The 15,148-nt window shown below is 38.6% G+C and overlaps 1 protein-coding gene across 9 annotated transcripts in view; it reads right to left on the bottom strand.

Annotated features, from left to right (window-relative positions):
- LOC128666129 (golgin subfamily B member 1) overlaps positions 1-15,148 on the bottom strand; it is a 438,305-nt gene that overhangs the window by 367,915 nt on the left and 55,242 nt on the right. For all 9 annotated transcript variants that reach the window (XM_053720543.1, XM_053720552.1, XM_053720548.1 and 6 more), the window contains exons 6-7: positions 12,659-12,817; positions 12,313-12,492 (exon numbers count right to left, since the gene is read on the bottom strand). In XM_053720543.1, the coding sequence (XP_053576518.1) occupies positions 12,313-12,492; positions 12,659-12,817 (339 nt within the window). The remainder of the gene's footprint in view (positions 1-12,312; positions 12,493-12,658; positions 12,818-15,148) is intronic.

Here is a 15,148-nt window from a genome sequence, read left to right as displayed (position 1 = left end):
ATATAGCAGGTCTAAGAAGATTACCTGAACACAGATAAGCTTTTCTTAGAAAGGATTCAATTTTCCTATCTAAAGGATCTTTAAACGAAGTACCATCTGACGTAGGAATAGTAGTACGTTTAGCAAGGGTAGAAATAGCCCCATCGACTTTAGGGATTTTGTCCCAAAATTCTAATCTGTCAGACGGCACAGGATATAATTGCTTAAAACGTTTAGAAGGAGTAAATGAATTACCCAATTTATCCCATTCTCTGGAAATTACTTCAGAAATAGCATTAGGAACAGGAAAAACTTCTGGAATAACCACAGGAGATTTAAATACCTTATCTAAACGTTTAGAATTAGTATCAAGAGGACCAGAATCCTCTATTTCTAAAGCAATTAGTACTTCTTTAAGTAAAGAACGAATAAATTCCATTTTAAATAAATATGAAGATTTATCAGCATCAATCTCTGAGACAGAATCCTCTGAACCAGAAGAGTCATCAGAATCAGAATGATGATGTTCATTTAAAAATTCATCTGTAGAGAGAGAAGTTTTAAAAGATTTTTTATGTTTACTAGAAGGAGAAATAACAGACATAGCCTTCTTGATGGATTCAGAAACAAAATCTCTTATGTTATCAGGAACATTCTGCACCTTAGATGTTGAGGGAACTGCAACAGGCAATGGTACATTACTAAAGGAAATATTATCTGCTTTAACAAGTTTGTCATGACAATTAATACAAACAACAGCCGGAGGAATAGCTACCAAAAGTTTACAGCAGATACACTTAGCTTTGGTAGTTCCAGCACTATACAGCGATTTTCCTGAAGTATCTTCTGACTCAGATGCAACGTGAGACATCTTGCAATATGTAAGAGAAAAAACAACATATAAAGCAAAATTGATCAAATTCCTTAAATGACAGTTTCAGGAATGGGAAAAAATGCCAATAAACAAGCTTCTAGAAACCAGAAGCAAAGAAAAAATGAGACTGAAATAATGTGGAGAAAAAAGCGACGCCCATATTTTTTGGCGCCAAATAATACGCTAGACATGTGCGGTTCATTTCGGATTAATTCGGTAAATTCGGAGATTCGGATAGATTCGGATTTCCGAATTAAAATACTTCCGAATCTACCGAATGAATCCGAAATAGCTGCCGTATCTCCGAATAAATCCGAATTAGCTCGTTAAAATTCGGCATTTCCCCATAGGAAACAATGGGAGTTTCGGCTGAAAAAAAACTAACACCGCAGCCCCATTGTTTCCTATGGGGAAACACTAAGTCTGCACCTAACACCCTAACATGTACCCCGAGTCTCTAAACACCCCTAATCTAACACTTATTAACCCCTAATCTGCTGCCTCCGCTATCGCTGACACCTGCAGTATTTTATTAACCCCTAATCTGCCGACCGAATATCGCCGCCACCTACATTATAACTATTAACCCCTAATCTGCTGTCCCTAACACCGCCGACCCCTACATTATAGTTATTAACCCCTAATCTGCCCCCCCAACGTCTCCGCAATCTAACTACAAGTATTAACCCCTAATCTGCCGACCCGATATCGCCGCCGCCTACATTATAGCTATTAACCCCTAATCTGGTGTCCCTAACACCGCCGACCCCTACATTATAGTTATTAACCCCTAATCTGCCCCCCCCCAACGTCGCCGCAATCTAACTACAAGTATTAACCCCTAATCTGCCGACCCGATATCGCCGCCGCCTACATTATAGCTATTAACCCCTAATCTGCTGTCCCTAACACCGCCGACCCCTACATTATAGTTATTAACCCCTAATCTGCCCCCCCCAACGTCGCCGCAATCTAACTACAAGTATTAACCCCTAATCTGCCGACCCGATATCGCCGCCGCCTACATTATAACTATTAACCCCTAATCTGGTGTCCCTAACACCGCCGACCCCTACATTATAGTTATTAACCCCTAATCTGCCTCCCCCCAACGTCGCCACAATCTAACTACAAGTATTAACCCCTAATCTGCCGACCGCAAATCGCCGCCACTATAATAAATGTATTAACCCCTAAACCGCCGCACTCCCGCCTCGCAAACACTATAATACATTTTATTAACCCCTAATCTGCCCTCCCTAACATCGCCGCCACCTACCTACAATTATTAACCCCTAATCTCCCGTCCCCAACGTCGCCGCTACTATAATAAGGTTATTAACCCCTAAACCTAAATCTAACCCTAACACTAACACCCCCTAACTTAAATATAATTTAAATAAAACGAAATAAGTTTACTATAGTTAAATAAATGAATCCTATTTAAAACTAAAGACTTACCTGTAAAATAAACCCTAAGATAGCTGCAATATAACTAATAGTTACATTGTAGCTATTTTAGCATTTATTTTTATTTTACAGGCAACTTTGTATTTATTTTAACTAGGTACTATAGTTATTAAATAGTTATTAACTATTTCATAACTACCTAGCTAAAATAAATACAAATTTACCTGTAAAATAAATCCTAACCTAAGTTACAATTACACCTAACACTACACTATCATTTAATTAATTAAATAAATGACTCATATTTAAAACTAAATACTTACCTGTAAAATAAACCCTAATATAGCTGCAATATAACTAATAGTTACATTGTAGCTATTTTAGCATTTATATTTATTTTACAGGCAACTTTGTATTTATTTTAACTAGGTACAATAGCTATTAAATAGTTATTGACTAATTAATAGCTACCTAGTTAAAATAATTACAAAATTACCTGTAAAATAAATCCTAACCTAAGTTACAATAAAACCTAACACTACACTGTCATTAAATAAATTAACTACAAGTACCTACAATTATCTACAATTAAATAAACTAAAGTACAAAAACCCCCACTAAATTACAAAAAATAAAAAACCACTAAATTACAAAAAAATAAAAAAATATTACAAGAATTTTAAACTAATTACACCTAATCTAAGCCCCCTAATAAAATAACAAAGCCCCCCAAAATAAAAAAAAATGCCCTACCCTATACTAAATTACAAAAGTTAACAGCTCTATTACCTTACCAGCCCTGAACAGGGCCCTTTGCGGGGCATGCCCCAAAGAAAACAGCTCTTTTGCCTGTAAAAAAAAAACACAATCCCCCCCCCACATTACAACCCACCACCCACATACCCCTACTCTAACCCAAACCCCCCTTAAATAAACCTAACACTACCCCCCTGAAGATCTCCCTACCTTGAGTCGTGTTCACCCAGCCGGGCCGAAGTCTTCATCCGATGGGGCAGAAGAGGACATCCAGACCGGCAGAAGTCTTCATCCAAGCGGGGCAAGAAGAGGTCTTCCATCCATCATACAAGTACCAAAATACAAACAAACACTAAATTACCAAAAATAATAAAATATTACAATAATTTTAAACTAATTACACCTAATCTAAGCCCCCTACTAGCTATTAATATAGCTTCAATATAACTAATAGTTACATTGTAGCTATTTTAGGATTTATATGTATTTTACAGGCAACTTTGTATTTATTTTAACTAGGTACAATAGTTATTAAATAGTTAATAACTATTTAATAACTACCTAGCTAAAATAAATACAAATTTACCTGTAAAATAAATCATAACCTAAGTTACAATTACACCTAACACTACACTATCATTAAATTAACTAAATAAATGAATCCTATATAAAACTAAAGACTTACCTGTAAAATAAACCCTAATATAGCTGCAATATAACTAATAGTTAGATTGTAGCTATTTTAGCATTTATATTTATTGTACAGGCAACTTTGTATTCATTTTAACTAGGTTCAATAGCTATTAAATAGATATTGACTATTTAATAGCTACCTAGTTAAAATAATTACAAAATTACCTGTAAAATAAATCCTAACCTAAGTTACAATTAAACCTAACACTACACTATCATTAAATAAATTAACTACAAGTACCTACAATTAAATACAATTAAAAAAACTAAACTAAAGTACAAACCCCCCCCACTAAATTACAAAAAATAAAAAAATATTACAAGAATTTTAAACTAATTACACCTAATCTAAGCCCCCTAATAAAATAACAAAGCCCCCCAAAATAAAAAAAATGCCCTAACCTATACTAAATTACAAAAGTTAACAGCTCTATTACCTTACCAGCCCTGAACAGGGCCCTTTGCGGGGCATGCCCCAAAGAAAACAGCTCTTGCCTGTAAAAAAAAAAACACAACCCCCCCCCCCCCACATTACAACCCACCACCCACATACCCCTACTCTAACCCAAACCCCCCTTAAATAAACCTAACACTACCCCCCTGAAGATCTCCCTACCTTGAGTCGTGTTCACCCAGCCGGGCCGAAGTCTTCATCCGATGGGGCAGAAGAGGACATCCAGACCGGCAGAAGTCTTCATCCAAGCGGGGCAAGAAGAGGTCTTCCATCCATCAGAAAAGTACAAAAAAACAAACAAACACTAAATTAGCAAAAATAATAAAATATTACAACCATTTTAAACTAATTACACCTAATCTAAGCCCCCTACTAGCTATTAATATAGCTACAATATAACTAATAGTTACATTGTAGCTATTTTAGGATTTATATTTATTTTACAGGCAACTTTGTATTTATTTTAACTAGGTACAATAGCTATTAAATAGTTAATAACTACCTAGCTAAAATAAATACAAATTTACCTGTAAAATAAACCCTAACCTAAGTTACAATTACACCTAACACTACACTGTCATTAAATTAACTAAATAAATTAATCCTATATAAAACTAAATACTTACCTGTAAAATAAACCCTAATATAGCTACAATATAACTAATAGTTACATTGTAGCTATTTTAGCATTTATATTTATTTTACAGGCAACTTTGTATTTATTTTAACTAGGTACAATAGCTATTAAATAGTTATTGACTAATTAATAGCTACCTAGTTAAAATAATTACAAAATTACCTGTAAAATAAATCCTAACCTAAGTTACTATTAAACCTAACACTACACTATCATTAAATAAATTAACTACAAGTACCTACAATTAAATACAATGAAATAAACTAAACTAAAGTACAAAAAAAACAAACACTAAATTACAAAAAATAAAAAAAATTACAAGAATTTTAAACTAATTACACCTAATCTAAGCCCCCTAATAAAATAACAAAGCCCCCCAAAATAAAAAAATGCCCTACCCTATACTAAATTACAAAAGTAACCAGCTCTATTACCTTACCAGCCCTGAACAGGGCCTTTTGCGGGGGCATGCCCCAAAGAAAACAGCTCTTTTGCCTGCAAAAAAAAAAACACAATACCCCCCCACATTACAACCCACCACCCACATACCCCTACTCTAACCCAAACCCCCCTTAAATAAACCTAACACTACCCCCCTGAAGATCTCTCTACCGTGTCTTCACCCAGCGGGCCGAAGTCTTCATCCGATCGGGCAGAAGAGGACATCCAGACCGGCAGAAGTCTTCATCCAAGCGGGGCAAGAAGAGGTCTTCCATCCATCAGAAGTCTTGATCCAGGCGGCATCTTCTCTGTTCATCCATCCGGAGCGGAGCAGCAGCATCCTGAAGACATCCCACGCAGAGCATCCTCTTCTTTCTTGATCCGACGACTAGGTGACTGTACCTTTAAGTGACGTCATCCAAGATGGCGTCCCTTGAATTCCGATTGGCTGATAGGATTCTATCAGCCAATCGGAATTAAGGTAGGAAAAATCTGATTGGCTGATTTAATCAGCCAATCAGATTCAAGTTCAATCCGATTGGCTGATGGAATCAGCCAATCAGATTGACCTCGCATTCTATTGGCTGTTCCGATCAGCCAATAGAATGCGAGCTCAATCTGATTGGCTGATTGGATCAGCCAATCGGATTGAACTTGAATCTGATTGGCTGATTGAATCAGCCAATCAGATTTTTCCTACCTTAATTCCGATTGGCTGATAGAATCCTATCAGCCAATCGGAATTCAAGGGACGCCATCTTGGATGACGTCACTTAAAGGTACAGTCACCTAGTCGTCGGATCAAGAAAGAAGAGGATGCTCTGCGTGGGATGTCTTCAGGATGCTGCCGCTCCGCTCCGGATGGATGAACAGAGAAGATGCCGCCTGGATCAAGACTTCTGATGGATGGAAGACCTCTTCTTGCCCCGCTTGGATGAAGACTTCTGCCGGTCTGGATGTCCTCTTCTGCCCCATCGGATGAAGACTTCGGCCCGCTGGGTGAAGACACGGTAGAGAGAGATCTTCAGGGGGGTAGTGTTAGGTTTATTTAAGGGGGGTTTGGGTTAGAGTAGGGGTATGTGGGTGGTGGGTTGTAATGTGGGGGGGGTATTGTGTTTTTTTTTACAGGCAAAAGAGCTGTTTTCTTTGGGGCATGCCCCGCAAAAGGCCCTGTTCAGGGCTGGTAAGGTAATAGAGCTGATTACTTTTGTAATTTAGTATAGGGTAGGGCATTTTTTTATTTTGGGGGGCTTTGTTATTTTATTAGGGGGCTTAGATTAGGTGTAATTAGTTTAAAATTCTTGTAATTGTTTTTATTTTTTGTAATTTAGTGTTTGTTTTTTTGTACTTTAGTTTAGTTTATTTCATTGTATTTAATTGTAGGTACTTGTAGTTAATTTATTTAATGATAGTGTAGTGTTAGGTTTAATAGTAACTTAGGTTAGGATTTATTTTACAGGTAATTTTGTAATTATTTTAACTAGGTAGCTATTAAACAGTAAATATCTATTTAATAGCTATTGTACCTAGTTAAAATAAATACAAAGTTGCCTGTAAAATAAATATAAATGCTAAAATAGCTACAATGTAACTATTAGTTATATTGTAGCTATATTAGGGTTTATTTTACAGGTATTTAGTTTTATATAGGATTAATTTATTTAGTTAATTTAATGACAGTGTAGTGTTAGGTGTAATTGTAACTTAGGTTAGGGTTTATTTTACAGGTAAATTTGTATTTATTTTAGCTAGGTAGTTAACTATTTAATAGCTATTGTACCTAGTTAAAATAAATACAAAGTTGCCTGTAAAATAAATATAAATCCTAAAATAGCTACAATGTAACTATTAGTTATATTGTAGCTATATTAATAGCTAGTAGGGGGCTTAGATTAGGTGTAATTATTTTAAAATTATTGTAATATTTTATTATTCTTGCTAATTTAGTGTTTGTTTGTTTTTTTGTACTTTTCTGATGGATGGAAGACCTCTTCTTGCCCCGCTTGGATGAAGACTTCTGCCGGTCTGGATGTCCTCTTCTGCCCCATCGGATGAAGACTTCGGCCCGGCTGGGTGAACACGACTCAAGGTAGGGAGATCTTCAGGGGGGTAGTGTTAGGTTTATTTAAGGGGGGTTTGGGTTAGAGTAGGGGTATGTGGGTGGTGGGTTGTAATGTGGGGGGGGGGGTATTGTGTTTTTTTTTACAGGCAAAAGAGCTGTTTTCTTTGGGGCATGCCCCGCAAAAGGCCCTGTTCAGGGCTGGTAAGGTAATAGAGCTGTTAACTTTTGTAATTTAGTATAGGGTAGGGCATTTTTTTTTATTTTGGGGGGCTTTGTTATTTTATTAGGGGGCTTAGATTAGGTGTAATTAGTTTAAAATTCTTGTAATATTTTTTTATTTTTTGTAACTTAGTGGGGGGGGGGTTTGTACTTTAGTTTAGTTTTTTTAATTGTATTTAATTGTAGGTACTTGTAGTTAATTTATTTAATGATAGTGTAGTGTTAGGTTTAATTGTAACTTAGGTTAGGATTTATTTTACAGGTAATTTTGTAATTATTTTAACTAGGTAGCTATTAAATAGTCAATATCTATTTAATAGCTATTGAACCTAGTTAAAATAAATACAAAGTTGCCTGTACAATAAATATAAATGCTAAAATAGCTACAATGTAACTATTAGTTATATTGCAGCTATATTAGGGTTTATTTTACAGGTAAGTCTTTAGTTTTATATAGGATTCATTTATTTAGTTAATTTAATGATAGTGTAGTGTTAGGTGTAATTGTAACTTAGGTTATGATTTATTTTACAGGTAAATTTGTATTTATTTTAGCTAGGTAGTTATTAAATAGTTATTAACTATTTAATAGCTATTGTACCTAGTTAAAATAAATACAAAGTTGCCTGTAAAATAAATATAAATCCTAAAATAGCTACAATGTAACTATTAGTTATATTGAAGCTATATTAATAGCTAGTAGGGGGCTTAGATTAGGTGTAATTAGTTTAAAATTATTGTAATATTTTATTATTTTTTGTAATTTAGTGTTTGTTTGTATTTTGGTACTTGTATGATGGATGGAAGACCTCTTCTTGCCCCGCTTGGATGAAGACTTCTGCCGGTCTGGATGTCCTCTTCTGCCCCATCGGATGAAGACTTCGGCCCGGCTGGGTGAACACGACTCAAGGTAGGGAGATATCTTCAGGGGGGTAGTGTTAGGTTTATTTAAGGGGGGTTTGGGTTAGAGTAGGGGTATGTGGGTGGTGGGTTGTAATGTGGGGGGGGATTGTGTTTTTTTTTTACAGGCAAAAGAGCTGTTTTCTTTGGGGCATGCCCCGCAAAGGGCCCTGTTCAGGGCTGGTAAGGTAATAGAGCTGTTAACTTTTGTAATTTAGTATAGGGTAGGGCATTTTTTTTATTTTGGGGGGCTTTGTTATTTTATTAGGGGGCTTAGATTAGGTGTAATTATTTTAAAATTCTTGTAATATTTTTTTATTTTTTGTAATTTAGTGTTTGGTTTTTTTTGTAATTTAGTGGGGGGGTTTTGTACTTTAGTTTATTTCATTGTATTTAATTGTAGGTACTTGTAGTTAATTTATTTATTGACAGTGTAGTGTTAGGTTTAATTGTAACTTAGGTTAGGATTTATTTTACAGGTAATTTTGTAATTATTTTAACTAGGTAGCTATTAATTAGTCAATAACTATTTAATAGCTTTTGTACCTAGTTAAAATAAATACAAAGTTGCCTGTACAATAAATATAAATGCTAAAATAGCTACAATGTAACTATTAGTTATATTGCAGCTATCTTAGGGTTTATTTTACAGGTAAGTATTTTGTTTTAAATATGATTCATTTATTTAGTTAATTTAATGATAGTGTAGTGTTAGGTGTAATTGTAACTTAGGTTAGGATTTATTTTACAGGTAAATTTGTATTTATTTTAGCTAGGGAGTTATTAAATAGTTATTAACTATTTAATAACTATTGTACCTAGTTAAAATAAATACAAAGTTGCCTGTAAAATAAAAATAAATCCTAAAATAGCTACAATGTAACTATTAGTTATATTGTAGCTATATTAGGGTTTATTTTACAGGTAAGTCTTTAGTTTTAAATAGGATTCATTTATTTAACTATAGTAAACTTATTTCGTTTTATTTAAATTATATTTAAGTTAGAGGGTGTTAGTGTTAGGGTTAGACTTAGGTTTAGGGGTTAATAACCTTATTATAGTAGCGGCGACGTTGGGGGCGGGAGATTAGGGGTTAATTGTAGGTAGGTGGCGGCGATGTTAGGGAGGGCAGATTAGGGGTTAATAAAATTTATTATAGTGTTTGCAAGGTGGGAGTGCGGCGGTTTAGGGGTTAACACATTTATTATAGTGGCAGCGATTTGCGGTCGGCAGATTAGGGGTTAATACTTGTAGTTAGATTGCGGCGACGTTGGGGGGAGGCAGATTAGGGGTTAATAACTATAATGTAGGGGTCGGCGGTGTTAGGGACAGCAGATTAGGGGTTAATAGCTATAATGTAGGCGGCGGCGATATCGGGTCGGCAGATTAGGGGTTAATACTTGTAGTTAGATTGCGGCGACGTTGGGGGGGCAGATTAGGGGTTAATAACTATAATGTAGGGGTCGGCGGTGTTAGGGACAGCAGATTAGGGGTTAATAGCTATAATGTAGGCGGCGGCGATATCGGGTCGGCAGATTAGGGGTTAATACTTGTAGTTAGATTGCGGCGACGTTGGGGGAGGCAGATTAGGGGTTAATAACTATAATGTAGGGGTCAGCGGTGTTAGGGACAGCAGATTAGGGGTTAATAGCTATAATGTAGGCGGCGGCGATATCGGGTCGGCAGATTAGGGGTTAAATAATGTTATTATAGGGTTTGCGATGTGGGGGGGCCTCGGTTTAGTGGTTCATAGGTAGTTTATGGGTGTTAGTGACTTAGTGTACTAAATGGGTGTTAGTGTACTAAAAACATACCGAATATCGGAACGGAATAGAACCGAATTCAGCCGAATCCGAATAAATCCGAAACGAATTTATTCGGATCCGAATAAATCCGAAACGAAATTCGAAAAGTCCGAATCGATCCGAACCGAAAACGAACCGAATTTTTTAGCGGTGCACATGTCTATAATACGCCCACATTGTTTGGCGCCTAAATGCTTTTTGGCGCCAAAAATGACGCCACATCCGGAACGCCGACATTTTTGGCGCAAAAGGACGTCAAAAAATGACGCAACTTCCGGCGACACGTATGACGCCGGAAACAGAAAAGATTTTTTGCGCCAAAAAAGTCTGCGCCAAAAATGACGCAATAAAATGAAGCATTTTCAGCCCCTGCGAGCCTAACAGCCCACAGGGAAAAAGAGTCAAATTTTTAAGGTAAGAAAAAATGATTGATTCAAATGCATTATCCCAAATATGAAACTGACTGTCTGAAAATAAGGAATGTTGAACATTCTGAGTCAAGGCAAATAAATGTTTGAATACATATATTTAGAACTTTATAAATAAAGTGCCCAACCATAGCTTAGAGTGTCACAGAAAATAAGATTTACTTACCCCAGGACACTCATCTACATGTTTGTAGAAAGCCAAACCAGTACTGAAACGAAAATCAGCAGAGGTAATGGTATATAAATAAGAGTATATCGTCGATCTGAAAAGGGAGGTGAGATGAATCTCTACGACCGATAACAGAGAACCTATGAAATAGACCCCGTAGAAGGAGATCACTGCATTCAAATAGGCAATACTCTCCTCACATCCCTCTGACATTCACTGCACGCTGAGAGGAAAACCGGGCTCCAACTTGCTGCGGAGCGCATATCAACGTAGAATCTAGCACAAACTTACTTCACCACCTCCATAGGAGGCAAAGTTTATAAAACTGAATTGTGGGTGTGGTGAGGGGTGTATTTATAGGCATTTTGAGGTTTGGGAAACTTTGCCCCTCCTGGTAGGAATATATATCCCATACGTCACTAGCTCATGGACTCTTGCTAATTACATGAAAGAAATTAAAAGACTGAGTAATCCTACTCAGGCTTTCAAGTTAGGGCAGCAACAACTATTTGGGAGGCGCAGTGAGGATTATACCCCACAAGTTCCCAATTGCTTAAAAGCCACCACTGCTCTATTAAAGAGACTGACATGGGCTACGGCTAAACCCCAGGAAGAAGCAGGACAATCTTGCTCTGCTCTAAAATAATAGTATCTTTATTGAAGAATCTTCTTTCAGACACCTACACTTTACCACCTCCTTGCTTTTAACATAAGCAAAGAGAATGACTGGGGTTGGAGGGGAGAGGTTATATTTAACATCTTTGCTGTGCTGCTCTTTGCCTCCTCCTGCTGGCCAGGAGTGATATTCCCAATAGTAATTAGAGATGATCCGTGGACTCACCGTGTCATTAGAAAGAAAGAAAAAATCCCTCACAAGTGAGAGCAAACAGCCTGAGCACAGGTTTGTGAGATGCTGAATATTAATCATTATGCTGTTCCCCTCCCTGCAGTTAACCAAGATTGCCCACTACAATATCCTCCATTCTCTGAACGTCTGTACATGTGACGTACTGGGCATGCGCCAATACTAAGGTGGCACACCCACTCATACCCTGCATCAGTGTGCCACACACCCACATCCCACACGTCACCATTAATGCACCAATACGAATGTGGCACACCCACTCATACCCTGCCACAGTGTGCCACACACCCATATCCCACATGTCATCATTAATGCGCCAATACTAATATGGTGCACCCAATCATACCCTGCCACAGTGTGCCACACTCCCACATGTCATTAATGCGCCAATACTAATGTGGTGCAACCACTCATACCCTGCCACAGCGTGTCACACACCCACAAGCCACCATTAATGCGCCAATATTTAGAGGGCACACCCACTCATACACTGCCACAATGTCAGGCCAGAAGTGCATCAGCTTGTATGCTGCTGTTAGTGATCACTGTATAGCATGCAGCAGGGGAAGTAAGTTTGAACTATTTGTTATTTCACTCACGTGCTTGCACAGCACACTCACATTTTCCATATACATAGCCTCTCTTTCCTGGAAATGGCTTCTCTCCTTCTGTAAAAGGCTCTTCAGGCTGTCAGCTTGCTCCTGCAGGAGGCTGCACCTTTCCTCGCTCTCCTCCACCTTCCTGGTGAGATTCTTCATCAGAAGCTGAAGGTCCTCGTGAGTGCCGTCCCTCTGAGTCACCTGGGGTAGAAACAAGAAGCTTATTGGTTTTCCTCCCAGCAGATGCCATCTCAGTTCACTATAGAGCTCACACTACAGCACGTCTCCAAGTCACTGAAGTGCTAAACATTCAGGGTTTTACAATAAGGAGTATAGAGTAGCCCTTCAAGGACAGACATGTCATTACCTGTGTGTCCAAACTGCCCCTGTCCTTGTACAGATTAGCCCCACTCGAAACTTGCAATTCAATTATATAAGCCTCTTTCTCAGCCAGTTTCTTCTCCTTCTCAGCAAGCATGGCATCCATCTCTGAGCCGCGTAGTCGCTGGGTCTCCAGTTCGGCTTCCTAGTGGCAAAAAAGGCAGAAGAGCAAGTTAACGGTAAATACACAGAACCCACAAAATCACATACACACATATAGAGTAATCGCACACACACACAGAGAATTACACACACACACGTAAAGTATTCACACAGATTGTGATCGCACACACATGTAGATACACGTAGAGGGATCACACACACGTTTAGAGAATACAAACACATATATACACAGGCAAAGAAATTACACACACAAGCACGCCCCTCAGCCCTTATCACCCAACCATAGTTTGCTCATCAACAAAGGATACCTAGGCCTCCATTACATATGCGTCGCCCGCAAAAGCCGGCGACGCCAGATTTTACGCGATTTTGGTATTACATATACGGCGTAGCATACAAGTTACGCGCGTATATTTCAGCCTTCGCCCGTATTTTTTTTTTAACTATAGACTAACATAGAACAGACGAGCAATTTTGTATCCAATATACAGCGCATGGACTTACGCACGCATGATTCAGAAAATCTACTCCATTCTCATCTCGCCACATATTGCAGGCGCAGCAACCCTTGCACTTACTAGAAAAGCAACGTTCCTGCCCCTGCAAGTGTGTCAAACCAATCACAAACAGCACAACCTCTCACCTGCAGCCTTAAAACACCTGGCAATGCACACCCTCATTAGCCAGCATGTTTCCCCTGCTTTACCTACAATACGTAGAGAGACAGCATCTTGGGGCACAAGGGGTGCTGGAAGCTCTACAAGCCCCTGTTGTGGAAGATATACCTGCTGCTGCTGCTGTGGAGGATATACCTGCTGCTGATATAGTTGCTGCTGAGGTCCCTGGTCATGGTGCTGTAGCCGTCCCTGCTCCTGCTGCTGCTGTCCCTGCTCCTAACGCTGCTGTCCCTGTTCCTGGTGCTGCCCCTGCTGCTGTTGTTGCTGCAGCTGGTCATAGGCCAGCACGGCCTATAAGACGTCGGTATCAGCAGAGGGGAAGAGCAAGGGCACCAAGGATACACAGGGTTAGGGTCACCCTGTTTGGAATGACAGAAGGGGAGGTCAGGGAAAAGTATCGCTTGACTTCTGCAAACCTCATTGACCTATATGAGGTCTTGAAGGATGATATTGACCCTCAAGCGAATAGGAACCGAGCTCTGACTGGTATGCAGAAGTTGTTGTGTGTTCTACACTTCCTGGCATCTGGCTCATTCCAGTCAACAGAGGGCCTTGTGTCTGGCCTAGCGCAGTCCACCTTCTCCAGGCTCCTAGGGGAGGTTTTGACTGCTCTAGATAACCAGACACAGCGATACATTCATTTCCCCCGTACCCCCCAGGAATGGAACAGTCTTAAACAAGGCTTCTATCGAATGGGGGGTATTCCCAATGTCATGGGGGCAATTGATTGCACACATATGCGTATCATGGCCCCACATGAGGAGCCATTCCTCTATATTAACAGGAAAGGGTTTTACTCCTTGAATAGCCAGATGGTCTTTGTCTACAATAATCCTGGCATAAAAGTAGATTGCTTACAATGCACTAATTTAATTTTTTTGGAAAATATCTCTTTTAAATGAAATCCATGTTATGTCCCTTTAAGCACATGATGAACCTGTAGTAATCATAATACATATGTTACATGACAGTTGACGCAGGGTACAGCTGCAGACCATGGCTGTTAACCACCTTGGCACACCCCCTAACAGAGCCACAACTCAGGTACCAGGAGGCCCACATACGGACCAGAAATGTGATAGAAAGGAGCTTTGGCCTACTCAAAACCAGATGCAGGTGTCTGGATTTGACAGGTGGAGCTTTACAGTATAACCCCAACAAAATGTGTTCCATTGTCAATGCATGTTGTATTCTACATAACATTGCTGTGGACACACGTATATTGGGGGACATAGAACCAGACCAAAATCAGCAGCTGGTTCCTGTACCTGAGGATGTGGACAGGGGGACACTGAGGTGGAATGAAGTAAGGGACTTTGTCATCCATGAATACTTCACCTGTAAGTTACTTGTTCATAAGTACAGTAAACGTAACATTCACATGTATTATGATGTTTTACTGTACCTCACCAACCATTGCATGTGTATATATCATGTCTTGCAGAATTACATACTGCGGATTTCCACTGCATGTAAGTGAAACTACTACATCCCACCACCCTTCACTTAACCACCCTAATTACTGAAAATGTCTCATTTGTTTCATTTATGTTTAGGTCACTATGATTTATTGAATATCATGAAGAATGAAAATGGAAGTTCATACCTTATGTTCATACCTTATGTTCACACCTTCTGTAAATACATTATTATTTATATATATATATATATATATA

Source organism: Bombina bombina, chromosome 7 (genome assembly GCF_027579735.1).
Source record: "Bombina bombina isolate aBomBom1 chromosome 7, aBomBom1.pri, whole genome shotgun sequence".
Lineage (NCBI taxonomy): Eukaryota > Metazoa > Chordata > Amphibia > Anura > Bombinatoridae > Bombina > Bombina bombina.
This window is presented reverse-complemented; position numbering and strand designations above follow the sequence as displayed.